A 19185-nucleotide genomic window follows, 5' to 3' on the forward strand; every position below is an offset into this window, starting at 1 on the left:
ATCCTATGGTGTTTGTTTCCCCGTGAATCACAATCATAATATGCCATATCCACATGTTATGAAATGACTGAAACATCATGCTTTTGATATTTTAGTTAAAATTATACAAGATTATCAAGTGTTCACGCCTTAACGTTCTCTGTTTGGAAATTGAAAAAAGAATGAAAATTGGGAATCCAAAGCATGAGTGTTGTTGTTGTTGTACATGCAGAGAGGAAATAAGGGTAAAAGTGTGAGGTGATGAAAACGGAAAAATTAGAAAGAGAGAATGATTGAGCAATGAACAGAGGGTAGTAAGTAAGTAATCTGAAATTGACTGTTAAAGTCAACACCAGAGTCATTTTCCTTGCCGTCCTGCTTCTTCATTATCTATGCATTTCTCTTTCTCTTCCTTTTGTCTTTTTCCCATCTCTATTATTCAATCTTCAACTTTCCCATTTTCCCACTCCTTTCACAAACCATCCACTTATCTTCACCAATCTACTCTACATACATACCTACCCTTTTTTTTTCATCATCTTTACATCACCAATTCTTTAAATATCACACCATCATCAATGTCAAACCAACCTATCATTTCCTAAACCTATACACAATCAACCAATATCATAGGTATAAGACTGAACTAATAATTCAAGGTTTTTTCCCTTTTTTTCAATTTCTGACATCACATATTATAATTTCTTCATAAATATGCAGTGAGGATTCAAAAAGAAAAACAAATGGTTTTAATTTTGAAGTTCTTGGAAGTGAGAAAAGAAGAGTGGTGGAAATTAATGTCTTCCATCCTCTGACATCTCCTGAGGTTTATCTTCAAAGGCACACATGAGTGAGAGTAACTGAGATCTGTATAGTGAAGCTACCAAGAATTACTATTTATATCCTTTGGCCTCACACTCCTTTCTTTCCTCACAATCCTATTTTGCTTAGTTGTCTCCTGCCATTCTAATTATTTTATCCTTTTCTGTTTACAATTTTACTAAAAATGATTTCTTTCACAAGGCCACACACACTTCCCTGCTGTAAGAGGAATCTTCATATTAATTCATTTAATAACTTCACACAAACAAACAAAGTTAAAAGGGAAATATCATTTAATAATATAACACTAGAAGGAAAATAAATTGGCAGCATGTTTGATACAGTATATGCTAATATTTGAATTATACAAGGAAAGAAACAAAAAACATATATGAGGAGCATGGAAGGAAGGCAATCAAATCTTTCCATTTAAATTCCTTTGTTTTAATTTTTTTCTTCATGATGTCATACATAGAAAGAAAAGAGAAGAAGCAAATAAAGTAAATAAAAATAGCAAGACAAATTTCCTTCTATACAAACTCTCTCTGTCTCCTAAGTCCCTTTGGACCAAAACCAAACACCAAGATCTCCAAATCAAGCTAAAGAAAATGCACTTCCCCAAGGAAAAGAAGGGCAAAAAATGTAAATAATAATAATAAAAAAAAGCATAATAAGAACGACATCTAATTATCTACTCAACTGTGATGAGCATGAGCAAGCATGCATCCATCCATGGATTTTTCAAAAGCACTCACTTATCACAAATTCATTCAACTCAACTTCCAATCTGCAAGAAAAAAAAAGGGAAAAAGAAATCCAATAATCAAACTGCAGCTCCTCCTCCACAAATTACAACTTCAAAATACAAGTTAAATGGAGGGATATATATATAGATTGAACTTTTGACATATTTACAGCACAGAATCTACAGATGAAAACGAAACCAACTAACCAATTTGAGAGTTCATTGGGAGCTATTAGGAGCATCTTCTCCACTCTCACTGGGTTGAGGTTGATGTTGATGTTGATGCTGATGCTCCAAGGGATGGTGATGGTGATGGTGGTGATGGTGATGAGGATGATGATTGTCTGAATTAATATTGAAACCAGGTCTAGAGTAAGCATTAAGGGCAGCTAACATGCCGAAGTTGGAGTCGGACATGGCGAGACCCAGATGTTGAGAGGGTTGCTGCGGCATTAACATTGACCCCAATTGCAGAGAACCCGCACGTGCGCCTTGGAATTCAAGCGCACTCGGAAGATTGAATCTTGGCATGAAACCACTCTGAGGAAAAGGCCACATCTGACTCTCCGAACCCGCAGAGGATCCGCCACCGCCACCGCCACCACCAGAAGAAGCAGAAGCTGAAGCGGCAGCTGCAGCAGAACCGGAAGAAGCCGCGGTTACCGGAAGCATCCAAATCGTGCTGCCCGGAGGGCCACTCGCGGGAGCGGGCGCCACGGCCCACATCGCTGTGGCGGGTAGCAAATTCGTGGGCCTGAGAAGCCCAGAACCAGCTTCGTTTTGCTGCTGGGGCTGCTGCTGCTGCTTCGGTAGCTGTAGGTTCGGGGTTTTAGGCGAAGAACCGTCACCGCTCTCGTTCTGTGATTGGGTGTTAATGTTATCGTCTTTGAACAGATCTTCTCGGTAGCGTTTCCTGAGATAGCTGTCGCCGGAGTCCCCGCCGCCGCTGGGAAGCGCTTCCGCGATTTGATCGGCGGAAAGAAGTTGTTGCTGCTGGTGCTGCTGGTGCTGCTGTTGGTGCTGCTGGTGAGCGTGAGCGTGAGGGTGGAAGCCAAGTAAAGCGGTGTGCTGAAAGGCTTCCTCGTAAGGGTGGTGAGCGAGTGCGAGCGCGCCGTGAAAGGTGTGCGGGGCGGACTTGGAGGGCGGTGCCGAGAGCGTGGAGCCGCTGCTGCGGAAGGAGACGTTGAGGGTGGAGAAATTAGCGGGGATGGTGCCGGTCCCGGTGGCGGCGATGATGGCGGGCTCGGCCTGCTGGAGGAGCCACTCGATGGTCTCTCCGTCGGACTTGTGACCCAATTCCCTGGTCAACTGGAAAACCCTAGCAGCACAGGTGGCGGGCATTCGGATTCTGCGGCCGCGGCCGTCAACCTTGGTATGCCTGTCCTTGGTGGATCGCTTGGGGGGGTTGGCGGCGGGGGAGGGCGCGGCGACGGTGGCGGGGAGTTGTTGGGTCTTGTTGGCGGAATCATCAGATCTGGTGGCGATGGCCAGGGAGGCATCGATGATGTGGGAAGAAGCTGAGGCGGAGGAGGAAGAATTGGAAGAAGAAGAAGAAGAAGAAGAAGAGGAAGAGTTTGTGGAAGAGATGAAGTGGGATGGGAGATGTGAAGAAGAGGATTGTTGGTGATTATGGTGTTTTCCAACAACAGCAGCAGCAGCAGAAGCAACAGCACTTTGTGTGTTTGTTTTTGTGTTGGTGTTGCTTTGGTTGTTGTTTTGCAAATCTGATAGTTCCATTTGGTTTTGGTGGGGAAGGGTCTGAGCAGGTTTACTTGTGTGTGTGTGTGTTTTTTTTTTTATTTTTTTGTTTTTAATTTTTGTTTGAAGGCAATGGAATGGAATGGTTTGGGATGATGAATGATGAGCCCCATTGTTCCAACTCTTTCTCCATCGTCCCCATACACACAAAGACACAGAGAGAAGAAGAGAAAGAAAGAGTTTTTAAATTTGGACCCTCTCTCTCTCTCTCTCTGCTCAGACCCAAAGCCACTCGTGGGGTCTCGTAAAGTTAAACCCTTCGTTTCAAAACTCTTTCTTTCCTCTTCATTTCATTTCAATCTCCTTTTCAAGTAAACAAATATCTGATGATGAAGTGGGTGGGTGAGACATGGTTAATGCTGCTATACATACCTATACGGGTACTGTTAATGCTTACAATACTACAATACGATACATAGAATGAATACACATGAGATAAAAGCATCTAATGCACCAGACAGCTCATCCCTACCCAAACCACACTTTTTCTATATTTTAATTCTCTTTCTCTCACTTTTTTCATTAGTGGATCATTCACAAAGACACAATTGCCCCCTCTCCTCAAACCATTCATATTCTTCACTTAACATCTAATTTCTTTCTAAATTAGGCTAACGTGTATGTACTGTGGAATCATACACATCCAATCCCTTTTATATTCTTTAAATCAAATTTCATCTTATTACACACATCTCACATTCACTAACCAAAACCGCAACCTTTATCACTAAAATGCCTTACCCTACTATATATATACACTCAACAATCTCAGAGGAAACAAAACCATTTCACCTTAAAACGGAGGGATAATTCAAATCAGGATCCACAACTCTTATGTTCGCAACATTATCTTTTACACCATTCTTTTTATTTTAATTCTTCACTAAATCAAATTACAATACTACAATGTCAAAACTCTGTGCACCAGTTTAAACCAATGAAGAAAACTGATAATGAAACATTACCATAAATATAGGGTGCAATTAGTTTCATCCTTTCATAAATACGGTAAATCAAACTTACCACATTTTCACCTTAATCCAAACCCTTCAAACTCACATGCCAGGAGGACCATTAAGCAACCATTTCAAATGTTACTACGTATTAGTAATTCCAATATTTACATACATGTCAACCCTTCTGTCTAAATATTCCATCAAGGAGAGAAAAAGTAAAACAGTGAAAAAAAAAAAAAAACAACCAACCACTAACACTTTTTGACTAATTAGTAAACATTCAGTTTCATTGATCGTTTTTCATTGGTCGCGTTTAAGACTTTGTATAATGTTTTCCAGCTGGAGAAATATAAGTTGTACCATCCTGATTTAAAAATTTAGATGAAAAGTTTGTGTATTCTGCGACCCTTTGAGTTGTATTTTTATGAAGTGTACAAATTTGTCCTGTCACAACTTTGGTGACCAAACTTGGAAACAGTACTTGATGCGTGTCTCTATCGCTTTTACTTTTTTTATATTTCCAGCCACTATATTATTCTGGTATCAAAATTTAGAAATCTTGAATAAAAATATTGAAAACACCAATCAGCAGAGCTTAAAAAAAACAAAAAGATAATTAAATCCAATCTGGACCCCCCTTGGCTTATTATAGTATTTGAGTTTGTACAGATAATGATCACACATAATTAAATGTAGTAACCAAACCTTCGTCTTTATCTCTAACCTCTCCTCACAGTATTAAATTCAACAAATCAGTTGCCATTATCATCACTCAGATCACAATTAATTCATAAATAAAGAAGAAAAAAAAATGAGTAGTTTTTGAAGGGCATGTTGGTAAATGAGTATTGATTTCACTGTAGTGCCTGCTACGTGAGGACAGTCACAGTGAAAATTACTATTCATACATCACACCACCTCTGTTTGGTTCTTTCCTATAAAAAAAAAGGGTTCTTGACAGAGACTTCTCCATTTGGTGTGTGTTATTATTGTTCAATTTTGCTGGAAATTCCAAGGGATGGAAAAAAAAGAGTGGTGAAATATGAAATAGCAGTGGTGTGGTTTGAAAATGATGGTGTGACAGAAATTGTCAGAGAAGATGTGTTTGAAATTGAAAATGAAGATGATAGAAAAAAAAATAAAAAAAAGAGTGGTGTAGGTGTTATCTAAATCTGTGCCCTCTGCTAAAAATAAGTTTACTAGGTCCTATCAGTGGTATTTCAGTGCCAATCTTTATTTCTTTCTGTTCCTGCTTGCTTTCCTTTTTTAAAATCTCATCTTCCTCCTAATCAAGCTTTGCCAAATATAGCCATGCAAACACATTTATTCAAAAAAATATAAATAAAAAAGATTCACTTTTATTCGTGCACTTTCAACATTTCTTCACACTTCCTCAACCAATTAATACATATTTTCATCTTTCTCCTTTTTCTAGTTTTTAATTCGTGTTATTATTAATAATAAGCATGCCATCACTTGGATTTTTTTACTTTTTATTTTTTTTGTGTGTTAACCCATTAATTATCTAAAACATAGCAACAGGTTGTGAAGAAAATGTGCATGGATCCAAGGAAGCAAAGGGTCAAATAAAAAAATGAAAGCTGCAAAAATTCAGAAACTTTTCAGTTCTCAGAGTTTGAGTCTCCTCCCTCTACATGCTATGCTCTCTGTGCAACGTCACCTTTGCACACCTTTGCACACTTTTTCTATGTTCTTTATTTTTTATTTATTTATTTATTACTATGATCTTGTTCTTCTGTGGTTGCTTAATCTATTTATTTTTCATAGTTTTGTGTCTTACAAATTTATCCATCCATATTCAAAGGGGATTTTGGTGAGGCCCATCTCAGATTTGCTGCATTCTACTTTGTCTTTTTCTTTCAATTTTTAAGTTCAAGGTTAATTGATGTACCTGTCATTTATGTTTCTAAAGAGAAATTTTTTTTTTTCTTTTTCGTTTTCCTTTTAATAAACCAGTGATGGTGTCATTTTATTCTATCTTTTATCAGAGTATTAATCAGTAGAAATATAAAAATACATGTATTTCAAGAAAATGAAATACACATTCATATTCATATTTTGATGTGATTGAGAATGGCAGCGGAATGCAGAGGACGCGAGTGTATAGAGCGTGAGAGTCACGGACGAATTATAGAATTGAAGGAAGTGAATTATCATATTTGCAAATAGGCCACCCACTTCACCTCTCTTGTTCCCAGTTTCATGGAACAAAGATAAATAATCAAAATATTCAATAAATAAACAAAGTTAACTATTTCTCATTTTAAATAGCAAACCATGTTTACTATTTTTGTTTATTTAATGGTTAAGTAATATGCTGAACAGTTGGATGCAAATATTTTGAATTATGGACTCAGTTTCTTTCTTTTTTACTAATCTTTATTGATAAATTTAGTGTATCACCTTTTTTAGAAAAATCTGTTTCAATCATGATTTTGTCTTAATTAATTATATTAGTTTTTAAAAATTTGATTCAATTCAATGACCATGTAGATTGATTTGATTTATATCCCGTGGAACCTAAAATTAAATTCATTCCTCACTGCACAATTATATTTAATTATCACAATAATTGAGTTGGTATTATATATGGTAGGTATTGAAAGTTTAGTCTAGGATTCAGATTCATTTATTTTGTTTTCACCAACACACATGCTTCTTCTACATTGGCAAATTCGAAAAAGGCTAAAAGTTATGCATAATTATGAATTCTACCAAAACTAATTAATTGGTTGGTGGTTGTCGGAAAAAGACATTTTTTTTTTTAATTTGTCTTACTGTTTTGTCTACGTGGCCCAAATCAATTTGGGCCAAAGTCTGCTGGCCCAATTACATACATACTGAGAAGCAACAGCGTGTAAGATTGAAGAAGGTCATGATTTACACGTGTTTGTTTGTTTCTGAGTAAGAGGATGATGGTTGTTACCAAACGTGTGACATGTTGGGAGTGAAAGACAAAAACATCCTTAAAAGTTGAACAACGTGAAGATAACAGATAGGATAACCCTCTTAAAAGATATATGGTCCCTAAGAAGCACTTTAATTTTTTTTTACCAATCTAGAATTGGAAAGATACATACAATTGTGATTCTTTCAATAATTACATATCAACACTTCATAATTATGAGTTGTGGTGAATCACTTTATTTTATGGGCTTTGCCCGCTTTATCTCAAGAAACTAACGGGGCTTGAAATGGTAGAAAGAAAATTGGACCAGGCCCAATAAGTCACTGTATCTGACACATTGTCAAAAGTTCCATACCCTTGAAAAATCACTTTTGTAGATAACAGAAATGCAAAAAGTAGTCTCAAACCTCTTCTTATATATATATATATATATATATATATATATATATATATATATATATATATATATATATATATATATATATATATATATATACACCAGATCAGATAACTAAAATCCTCTGTTCAGCACCTTCCATCAGTCACTAGTTTATTAAAAGAAATGTATAAATTTCATTTCATGTTTTAATCTTTCAAATTTGAGAAAAGCATCAGAGCAATGAATAGTTGCTTTCATATTTCAAGGTGGCATATGATTTGGGTATCAAAATGTTTTAGCATTGTTATCGGCTAACTCCATGATAATTTCACACAACAAATGATAAATATCTCTTAAATAAACGAGTTTTGCATAATCCCTTTTGCTTTTGACATTCCAAATCTCTCCTTGGATGCCTTACTTGCCTTAACTCTATATAAGTGTTTGAGATGTGAAGTTAAAGAATGTGTTTGGGATATATAATAAGTTAAGTATTTTATTTTATTTTTGTTGCATAAGTTTTTTTCTATGGTAATCAACAGAACTGTGTGGACAAAAAGAGAAATGAGCAAAGTGGGAGAGAAAAAAGTTAAAAAAAGTTGAAATAAAGAAGGCAAAGAATTGAGAAAGGGGACCCAATAAGCAGCTAATGGGTATCCCTTCGTCAGAATCCTGTCACAAACTCTTTACCTTTTTCTTTAGCTTTTCCTTTTCTCAATAATTCTCAGATCATTTATTTTCTTAATTTTCATTCTCTCTTGCCTCTCCAAAGCACCTTTATTCCCTGGGTTCTACAAAAAGCTAATGATGCATCAAGATATTGAAACTCAAAGCCTCATCTTACTACAAACATAAAAAATTATCCATTTTTAAAACATTACTTTTTCTACTCTTATAACAATCTCATCACGTTCCATGTTTCTTTCTCTTCTTTTCGTACCTCTTTCCATTTTGTAGTAAATATTCCATCTTTTGTTAAATGAGGATGTAAGAGAAGACCATTCTGCAAGAAGAAGAGCGAAACGATGGAAGAGATTGAGTATGAAGAGGTTGTGAAAGCAACAGAAAACTTCAACCCCAGAAGGATCGTAGGGAAAGGAAGCCATGGGATGGTGTACAAAGGCATTGTTCAATTCAAAGAAAATAACAGTTTCAGGTTGGTCGCTGTAAAGAAGCCATCACAAGGCCTTCAATCTCTTCACGACAACTCAAAACTCGAAAATGAAATCCGAGTTCTGTCTTCTCTACCCGAAAACCCTCACGTGGTCAATCTTCTGGGAACCACGAGTGGTGAAGGTGATGATGATCACAGACACAGACTCATTGTGATGGAGTTCATGCCCAATGCCTCTCTGCATGACTTGCTTCATACCGATGAAAACCCACCCACGTGGCCCAAACGCGTTGAAATCGCCATGCAAATCGCTCGAGCGGTGCAGTTTCTTCACCAAGGTAAGCCTGTGGTGATTCACAGAGACATTAAACCCTCGAACATATTGTTTGATTCACGTTGGAATGCGAAGTTGGCAGATTTTGGACTCGCGGTGAGAGGGGTTGATCCGGTGAGTCGACCCGCTGGGACAATGGGGTACTTGGACCCGTGTTACACCACCCCAGATAAACTCAGCACCAAAAACGACATTTTCAGTTTTGGGGTTGTGTTGTTGGAGATCATAAGTGGTAGAAAGGCCATTGATGCCTGCAAAACACCGGCTTCAGTTGTTGAATGGGCGATTCAGTTAATGGATGAACAGCTTTTAAAAGAAATATGTGACGCAAGAGTGGCGGTGCCAGGTTACATGGTTGGAACAATCACTCGCCTGTTACGCTATGCTTCACGTTGCGTGTCAGAAAATGAAGATGAACGTCCTTCAGCTGGTGAAATTGTTATGGAAATGGAAAGTTGGTTGGCGAAACGAGTGAGGTTCCCCGTTTGGAGTCGCGTTTTGAAGGGGTTGGTTTGGTTGAGGAAGAGGAAACCGATGATGAGTATTGGTTGGCAAACTCAGACACGAATTCGGTGTATAGCAGAAGAAGAGGGCGAGGTAGAGGGTGTTGGTGTTGCAAGTGGGAAGATACCCATCACCATAAGGGAGGTTCTGGCGGATGCTACGTTGGAGTGACTCAAATTCAGATGAGTTGACTCGCTGTGAACGGGTTAGTTGTCCAACTCGTTTGAGTCAACGGTCAAAAGCAGTTCAATTTCCCAATTAAAAAAATTTGGGAATTTTGTTATATGTTTCAGGTTTGATTTGAGGTTGCAGGGCTGGGCAATGGGGCATGCACTACAAACATTCGTACCAAGCCAAACGTGATGGTTACGTACGGGGTAGACACTAGGCATCTCATGACAGGAATCATATCATCATGAAATTTCCCCTTTTCCTTTAATTCATGTCAAAATTGATATTTTAGTGTTAATTATTTCTATTATTTACTTACTTGAGAAAATAAAGAAAAATATAAAAAGTATCTGGTTGGAACAATGTTGCGTTGTTTTTATTTATAAAATCATTTTCTTCCCTAAAATGTGTTAGATTTTTATGTTCAACATTTCATTGCTATCTGCACGGTTCTCTTCGATTTGGATTCTTGGTGTAGTAGTACTGTACCGGACTTGACATGTCTGTGTCCTTTACCTTGTTTCTTTCTTGTATCGAAACTAAAATAATTAATTGAGCATACAAAAACAAATTATACTGCAGCTAACAGATCGATTCAGCTATACTTTGTTATCGTTTATTGAATTGAACAGATTTGAAAAAAAAATTACTTTCGTCGCCATGTGTTTGTATCACATACTTCTTCTCAGCACGACAAAGTTTCAGAGAAAAAGGGAAGTTATCTTAACATCCGAATATAACACTTCGCAGTGAAAATTTCCACCGTTGGCATGAATCAGACCCATATTCTACCCGCGATTATCACATACCCACTTAAATTGAATCGTTAAAGGATGACACAACGGATCATATATTGTTCTTTGAGTCATTCAATCTTCACTTAACCACGCCAATTGAAGTGAAAGCGCAAATGCTATTTACCGTGGTTCGTTGTGGTCAAGGCCATGGCTAAACATAATTGTTTGAAGCGTGGGGGTTTTATGCATCAAGGTTCTCCAATTGTTTATCTTGGTTATGGTGTACACAGGATATTGGTTAGTTTGGTGATTTGGTACTGAGGGCGATCCCATGGAATAAGTGATGAAAGCTTGGTCAAGGGGACTGTCCTAGCTGGATTCTATAGTTGAAATAAATGCTGGTGTGACAATAAGACATATGCCACGGATTATGAAGAAAACTCCTGGTCCTATAACCTTCCCATATTTTTTTTCTTTTATTTTCAAGTATTTAACTTATTTTACACATAAATTGGGTTCTTAGACATAACTGTTAGCACCTCTTCAATGGGTCCAAAAGACTAGAAAGCAAAGTTAACAAAGAATCAAAACCAAAAGAAAAGTTTGTCAACTACTTTCATCCTTTTCCTAGATCAAAACAATGTGTCAAAGGTCTAACACAGAAAATAAAATTGTACATTTCGAATAAAACTGTAATGCTTCCGAAGATAAGATACAAGTAAATACCAAAAATAAAGTACAAAAGAACTACAATTAAATTCATTAAATGACCTAACAAAGTGGGAACTCATTCTGCCTCTTAATGTTTAACAACTTGAATTCCTGAGGCAATTGAAATTCCCCTCATCCTGCGGAAATAACCAAGGGTTATTTATCATTCATTTTGCACACTTCGCTAAAGGCACATTTTCACTAACAAGAAAAAAAAATCAACATCTCAAAACAGAGAAAACAAAACAAAAACAGCAGTACATCCATAATAAAAACTAGACAATCTACCGAAGTTTTCAAAGAGTAACATATTCCAAGAAGAAAATAAAGTCCTCAACAATGTTTAGGGCAAATACTCTCATACAAATATAGATAGCCATTACACGCTTGAATGAAGCAAGTAGCAAAGACAGGGTATTGAGACATAATCATGCATCATCTCATATACATGTAACAATGCAGACAGCTGTTCCCTATATATAAAACCATCAAAATATGCATACTAACAGATGAATATTCTTTGATAAATCACTGCACCTGATTGTCATATATGTTTATTTAAAAATTGTTGCGGTAAAAAGGTATAATGCGATCAATGAACTCATATCATGCTATGCCTGACACCATAAACGTATAAAGAGCACCAAATTCAAATTATTTTTACAAATTATTACCCTAAATCCCTGATTCAATCAATCCCTCATATCGGATTGTTTTAAGATACAACAGCACGACACGGTCAACTATACTTCTGAATAACAACTCAACAAAACAAGTCACCCGATTAAGAAAATTTTAAAATTTACCAAAGCAATTGTAACAAAAATAAATAAAAATCAGACCAGTATCCAGGTTTCAACTAAAAGATAAAAAACAGAGGTCCAAGCAGGAGAAAGGAAAAACAGACAAAAACAACCGCAAATGAAAACAAAAATTGAGAAAGCGTATAATTTACCTAACCAGATCCGACGATGATGTTGTTGATTGGAATGAAGATGAGCTTAACGAAAAAACCAACGAATCCCATCACAACAAAACCAATCGCAGTACGCACGGCAACCTTAGAGAATTCTGAAATACCAAACCCATCCAATAAATCAAGATCCGCAGAACATAAATTCAAACATAAATTCAATCTTCTCGAAAAATAAATAAAATTGGAAACATAAGAGGAATCAAGAAGAAGGATGGAAGAGCGTTAGGGTTGCACCTTTACGATCGGGTTTGTGGCAGCGCTTGACGAGCCTGACGCTGTCCTTGGCGAATTCTCTGAGAGGATCGAAAACGGAATCAATGGCGTCCATTCTCTCTCACTTTTCCTTCTACCTTTGGATCTGAATTGAAAACTGAATAAATATGAATGCTGAGTGAGGAAGGTTGAATTTTATAGAACTCAAGAAAACTTGAGTTTGGGATATACGTGTACTGGGCCAATAGCATGGTGCCATGCTGGATCTTGCGATGACAATTTCGAACTCTATATTGCCCATGTCATAAAAAACATAAATTTAAAAATATTAATTCAAATTATACAATAGTATTTTAGTGATAATTAAAAACAGTAAAGCACACTGTGATAAATCCATTTATTTTTTTCCAAACTTAATATTAATTTAATTGTTGATATTATTGTAAAAGCTTATAATTTGTATAATTTTAGTGTTAGTATAAATAAATGCATACTGTGAAATGATTAAGATTTATTTTAATTATTACCTAATTTAATAATTTTAGTATACAATAGTTATAATTATAATTAAATTATATTATTATTATTATTATTATTATTTATACTTAAGAAAATGCGCACTATTCATATAATTTAATTTAATTATTATTTATATTATTGTATAAAGGAATATAATTTTTCAACAAATTTTAATATATTTTTAAATAGATAATTTTATAAGTTATTAAATTAAAGGAATTTTATTATGTATCAAATACATAATTTCTTTCAATCTCGTCAATTCAAAAATAGATACATAATTTCTTAATTTACTTTTACAAATTTATATATATATATATATATATATATATATATATATATATATATATATATATATATATATATATATATATATGCAGAAACACACTATATATACATTACTTTTTTCTTAAAATATAAAATATAACATTGCAAAGCTATAATTGTTAATTGAATAAACACTGTCTATAGATTATTTATTCTAATTAAAGTATTTTAATTGCGATTACAATTGGGTATTAAAGTAAAATTCTTAGGGTATAGTATCAACAAGTGGAAGTTTTGTATTTTTTTGAGAAAATTTTTAATTTCTGTTATATATATATATATATTGTTATACAGTACTCTCAAAATAGATAGGTCTGATAGATTATGTTCAAGTATATAAAATATAATTTGATCAATTCATTAGTAATTTATTTTATACATTTTTTTTCTTAATTTTTCTTCTTTCCTATTTTTTTCTTTTTAAAATTCTAAGGCTTATTTTCACCTTTTAATTAGAATTCATAACTTAGGAGGTACAAGAGTTTCACACAATCTAATTTGATCATATTTTTGGTTTATTTTCCTTTACTATTTTAATTTGTTATTTTATGATAAAGTTTTGAGTTCGCATAAATTTGAGTTAAATAAATTTATATTTACTAGTCTAAATATTTAGTAATTCTTTGGTTTAGACTTTCTTGGAAGAACTTAATCCCTAACTTTGCAAAGATATTTACACAATTTTGTGTTTTACATGCTACTTTTGACTATTTTGATTGAGCACTTGGATTTGAGATTCGTTTTGAACTATAAGAATGGATATTATGAATGTAGAAGTCCAAGTAGATGAAATTAGGAATTCCTAAATAAAGTGAAAAATTGTGAATAACTAATATACTAATATATAATTTTATCAATGTTATTTAATTACTAATATACTTATATATATATATATATATATATATATATATATATATATATATATATATATAGTTTTCCTCGATATCTTTTAATACAAATTTAAAAGCGCTTTCTATTATATTTTTTTCAGTTTTCTTATTTCAATATGTATTAATGTGCTATTACTTCTATATTATCATAATTATTTATTCTCTCTGTATTAAAGAAATTTAGGGCGTAATAAAAACCATGTTTTTTTTTTTAAATTTAGAGTATAATTAAAAATCATGTTATTTTGAAATTAAAACATATGACAGATAAACAGTATTTTTTTTTATTTAAGTAATATGCAGCTGAAAATGAACAAATAAAGTGATTGAATAAATCTTATTATTCTTTGCGAAGGAAAATCGCTCTCTCCCTCGCTAATTAAATAATTGCAAGTTAATTAAAAATGTGAGCTCAATTTTTACATAAAGTTTAAAGAAAATTGACACAGTTTGTGTGTTGTCTATGTTTCTTTGGTTGCAAATAAAAATAGTCCAACAGACCTCTAATTTCATATAATGAGTTTGATCATCTCTTAAATTTTAGCATTTTGTTGGATACAACAAATTCTCTCCATCCAAACCTTTAAATAATCTTCTTAATAAAATCACTTAACGTAAAACATTATTTTCTATAAAATCAATAGCAAGATCTCATTACACTTGAAAATATCATATACTTTTTAAGACGTGATCCACTCTTACTGGTCATATCATATATATATTAATATTGGATTATTACATTTTTTATCATTTAATACCAGTAATCAATATGTTAATTATCTTTTGTCTCTTATCTAATTGTATTGGAGTTTTGTTTACGGAGTGACGTAAAGAAAATGATGTTTTCATAATTGACGCCTTAGGATAACTGGTCCATCTAACTTCTCTCTAATTAAGAAAAACGCGCCAAAGTAAAAATCAATGTGAGAACAACGAGGTGATGGTTTTTTAATGAAAGAAAAAACATATTACAATTCAGTCCTTTATAAATTCATACACACTATTATCAAACACTTAGAAGTCAAGGCACTTCATATGCAAATAAAAAAAAAAACAAAGGTAAAACACAAACAAACATGCATAAGAAAAACATCATAAGACAGAGCAACCCAAACTCTGAACAAACAAATTATGATCACACTCATAGTACACTAAATCCTATAAGGTTTGGGAAATCCTTATTTAATGCCAAGTGCCGAGACCGATTATTGTTGAGGCTCTAATTACTGGTTGATGGATCAGTTGTGTGGTTGATTGCACGGTGACGATTGTTGTTGAGCCAGACGACGAAGATCTTGCGGCTGATTCCCATGTCAGTGCAGAAACGTTGAATCTCCTCTCTGTTACCCTTGTGAGGTTTCCACCCCAAAATATGAGCAAACCTTGTCATCTGCTTCTTCTGGTCCACCGAGAAGGTCGTCCTCTTCCTCCTTAGTGGCCTTACTCGCTGCACTGCCTCTGGGTTGTTGTTGGTAGGCCTCGCTGAAACAGGAACTACATCCATAACATAATTACTCTCTGCTTCAGCTTGTTGCACGGGATCCTGTTTCCGGTGGAAGTTCCGGTGACACCCACAACATGCACAGAGGAAAGCGTCCTCCGAGGTTTGGTCGGAACTTGGTTTCAGATACTCATTGCACCCATCGTAGCAAGCTCCTCCAAGGGCCACTGCATGGTTGCGACGACACTCCTTGTACCCAAGCTCTTCATCCTCATCATGGCTTTCTTGTAGTTGGTTGGTGAAAGTGCTGGTATTGATGCTTGACATGGTAATGGTGTTTTGGGATTTTTGGAATTTCAGGGATAGAGATTGATGGTGATTTGTGTTGAGAGAGAGATGTTATATAGAGTAGAATTGAAGGTGGGATGTGACACGTAATTAGATGTTAATGCATGATTATGTCATATCTCAGAGTGCATCCTGAGATGTGGTTTTGTTCAACACATTTGTTAAACAAATTCTTCAAAAGCTAATTCATCCATTACACTGTCATCTTATTTTCTGGGTTAAAGCCCAAGCATTAAATATGGCTATTTAATTTTTTTCTTCACTGGGTTAATTAAGATCTTTGGTTCTTTTAATGAACTTCAACATTTCTAATCAACTACTTCTTTATTAGAATTGACAAGAGACAAATTTGTAAGTTTAGAGTTTGTCATACTTAAAACAACTAATAAAAACTCTTAATATAAATATAAATATATTACATGTTTTCATAACACAATATTTGTTTTTAATGTTTAGGTCGTTGAAATTTTAAAATGAAAAGAGTTTTAAGAAAATAAAATTGAAACATAAAAAAAAAAAAATTACACTAAAATTTTTGTAAGAAAAATTATAAAAAATCTCATAAATAATGATCAATTTTAATCATAAAAAATATATTTAAAAATCAACTTAGAGATCAATTTTCTTAACTAGAAACCAATCTAAACTTTAATGGTTAATGTTAGTGACCAATTTAAAAACAATTTTATACTAAAAACTACTTTAGTTCCCAATTTAAATTTAAAAACCAATTATAATTTTTTTAAACTATTCTAATTATCAATAATTTTTAATTTAAAATTTAGTACCTAAATTAATAATTAGTAACTAATTATTTTTTATCATTAAAATTAATTATTATTCGATAATTTTCTTAATAATATATACCTTCTTCAATCATGAATAAGACACTATAAAAAATAGTGCGTGTTTGCTTTCAATAATAATATAATAATACCAACAGTATAATAAGTAATAATAATAATAATAATAATAATAATATAAATGTAAGAAGGAAAAAAAGCTAAACAAAAGTACTCAGAATATATTTGAGTTAATTTAACTTTACTTAGAGACATTGTCTCAAAATGTTTCCTATTTGATTAAAATTTTATTTTAGTGTTCTTTAATATAAGATTAGTAAAAATAATCATGTTCATAGACCTTTTAATTGTAATTTTTTTTTCGTTACACTATATTTGTTCATCCAACACCCTTTTTTTATCTGATTAATAGGAATTAAACAATAATTCACTCAGTTAAACATATTGTGTTATTTTTTAAATATGTTAAAAATTAATATTTCAACTCGTTAATTTACTTTTTAACAATAAAAGAAAAGATAAATAGGTATTTTGTAAGGATGTGAATTATAGGTTTAAATTAGCAATATGAATACCGAATTTTAGGATTTTAAAACTAAAAAATTATATATAACATAAAATAAATTTATTTTTAATTTTTGGAAAAAAGTCTAAATTTAGAAAATATTTAATTTAAAAAACAAATTGAAGTGATTTCTCGTCCTTTATTTAAATCACATAGTTTAGAATGTAGTAAAGTTTAAGACTGGTGAAATCGATTTAACAATGTGGGTCTAATATATAGTATAGGTTTACAGTGATGTGTTTCGTTTAAAACAAGTTTTATATAAATTAATATTTGTCCATGTATATGTTTCTTTAAAAGCACAAAAACTAAGTTAAAGAAAATTTAAGCTATTTAATCTATGTAATAATTAATAATTCAAAGAATGGATATTTAGTTGGATAAAACTCCATAATGATTATCTTAATTAATTGTTATGGTATAAATATGAGATTGATTTGGAATGAGAAGCATTTTGATGGAAATTATAGCTTATGAAATATCATATAAAAAAAAATTCCTTTAGAATTTTGACCTTTTAGGTAATTATTTAAAAGTGGGTTAAAAAAAGTTGTGAAGAGTTGATAGAAGTTTCTTTTAAAATTATGATATAAAATATTTTACTTGGAGTTGTTCAAGTGAATTCAATCTACATAGATAATATTGTTAAAATAAAGCGCTTATTACTACGTGTCATAGCCATTAGTCTAGGTGTAATTCTTTTTACTTAACATGCAATAATTACCTTCTTAACAAAACAAGTTTTATATAAATCAATATTTGTCTAACTTATTTATGTATATATATCTCTCTAAAAGCACAAAAACTAAGGTAAAGAAAATTTACTTAATCTATGCAATAATTCTAAGAATATATATTTAGTTGGATAAAACTCCACAGTAGATTCTGATAATTAATTGTTATAGTATAAATATGAGATCGATTTGGAATTAGAAGCATTTTGATGAGAATTATACATTATGAAATATCGTATCAAATTTTTCTCTTTTAGAAATTTGATCGTTCAATAAATCATTTAAACGTGAGTGAGAAAAAAAGTTGTGAAAAGTTGATAGAAGTTTCTTTTAAAATTATGATATAGAACATTTTACTTAGAGTTCTTCAAGTGAACTCAATCTACATAGATAATATTGTTATGATCAATCGCTTACCACTAGGCCAAAAGTTATAACCGTTAGTCAAGGTACAACTATTTTTACTTAAGAGCGTAACAGTTCAAATACCACGATTTGATTGTAACTCAGTCCACTTAGTCTCTATCACAGGACAATTGATCTCACCTGCAAGTTGCAACAATCTCCCTTCAACAATTGTCTCACTATTAGAAATTTCACTGTTAGATTGTAACTTAACCTCCATCTTGAAATACTTGTGCAACCCATAATAAATATTAAGTATTGAGTGTTACGTGATGAGTTGAATGAGTTATAAATATTAATGAGCAATTACGGTAAATGCGCTTAAGATGAATGATCTTTTGTTCTACATTAATTAATTTGTTTGTTTATATGTTTTATTTTGATATAAAGAAACTTAAATTTTATCACATTTTAATATCAACATTAAAAGATAGATTTAAATAGATTAACTTATTGAAATACATAAATTACAAACATTATTAAGAATTAATCATGATCATACAATTATTTAGGATAATAATCATTTAGTGTAACAAGTATTAATATATTTTGTTTTTAATATAATAAAAATAATTATAAAAATAATAATTTTTATAAAACGAAACTCCATTAAAATTACTACTACTCTTAACATTACTGTTACTCAATTAACACAAAATTATATATCTTATATATAAAATTACTATTACTCCTAACATTTTTTAATCCTTGCAATTACAAAATACTTTTAATACAGAAGCTGTAGTTTAAATTTAAATTTTAATATAGTTTTGAACTCTTGAAGTTTTTAAAATTCATTTTAGAAATGGATATTAACTAATAATA

General features: G+C 32.6%; 4 protein-coding genes across 5 annotated transcripts; 1 reads left to right on the plus strand and 3 right to left on the minus strand.

The window, feature by feature from the left end:
* Positions 1-1208: 1208 nt before the first annotated feature.
* On the minus strand, positions 1209-3556 carry TCP8 (TCP family transcription factor). The gene is made up of 2 exons (XM_028076650.2): positions 1754-3556; positions 1209-1588 (listed from the first exon to the last, which is right to left on the minus strand). The coding sequence occupies exon 1, from the start codon at positions 3281-3283 to the stop codon at positions 1766-1768; it is 1518 nt and encodes a 505-aa protein (XP_027932451.1). The 5' UTR covers positions 3284-3556; the 3' UTR covers positions 1209-1588; positions 1754-1765.
* Positions 3557-8318: 4762 nt separating this feature from the next.
* LOC114188895 (Protein kinase superfamily protein) lies at positions 8319-9989 on the plus strand. The gene is made up of 2 exons (XM_028077559.2): positions 8319-9725; positions 9814-9989. Exon 1 carries the CDS (start codon positions 8594-8596, stop codon positions 9689-9691), a length of 1098 nt encoding a protein of 365 aa, XP_027933360.1. The 5' UTR covers positions 8319-8593; the 3' UTR covers positions 9692-9725; positions 9814-9989.
* Positions 9990-11030: 1041 nt separating this feature from the next.
* LOC114188896 (protein transport protein Sec61 subunit gamma) lies at positions 11031-12531 on the minus strand. 2 transcript variants are annotated; one of them, XM_028077560.2, is made up of 3 exons: positions 12350-12531; positions 12095-12210; positions 11031-11276 (listed from the first exon to the last, which is right to left on the minus strand). In XM_028077560.2, the coding sequence occupies exons 1-2, from the start codon at positions 12441-12443 to the stop codon at positions 12095-12097; spliced, it is 210 nt and encodes a 69-aa protein (XP_027933361.1). In that variant the 5' UTR covers positions 12444-12531; the 3' UTR covers positions 11031-11276. The 2 variants fall into 2 exon arrangements, with proteins under 2 accessions (XP_027933361.1, XP_085531377.1); XM_085675251.1 differs by having other exon boundaries at positions 11031-11340.
* Positions 12532-15283: 2752 nt separating this feature from the next.
* On the minus strand, positions 15284-15832 carry LOC114189185 (zinc-finger homeodomain protein 1-like). Its single transcript, XM_028077891.2, has one exon. It carries the CDS (start codon positions 15830-15832, stop codon positions 15284-15286), a length of 549 nt encoding a protein of 182 aa, XP_027933692.1.
* Positions 15833-19185: the final 3353 nt, after the last annotated feature.

The sequence above is a fragment of the Vigna unguiculata genome, chromosome 6 (assembly GCF_037176805.1).
Source record: "Vigna unguiculata cultivar grain cowpea cultivar isolate G323 ecotype 2 chromosome 6, ASM3717680v1, whole genome shotgun sequence".
NCBI lineage: Eukaryota > Viridiplantae > Streptophyta > Magnoliopsida > Fabales > Fabaceae > Vigna > Vigna unguiculata.

Bases quoted from the DNA above. Each gene is read 5' to 3' on its own strand.
- TCP8 (XM_028076650.2), bottom strand. From the start codon at position 3,283: ATGGAACTATCAGATTTGCAAAACAACAACCAAAGCAACACCAACACA.
- LOC114188895 (XM_028077559.2), top strand. From the start codon at position 8,594: ATGGAAGAGATTGAGTATGAAGAGGTTGTGAAAGCAACAGAAAACTTC.
- LOC114188896 (XM_028077560.2), bottom strand. From the start codon at position 12,443: ATGGACGCCATTGATTCCGTTTTCGATCCTCTCAGAGAATTCGCCAAG. The intron at 12,211-12,349 runs GTGCAACCCTAA...TTGGTATTTCAG, and splicing joins CCACAAACCCGATCGTAAAG to AATTCTCTAAGGTTGCCGTG.
- LOC114189185 (XM_028077891.2), bottom strand. From the start codon at position 15,832: ATGTCAAGCATCAATACCAGCACTTTCACCAACCAACTACAAGAAAGC.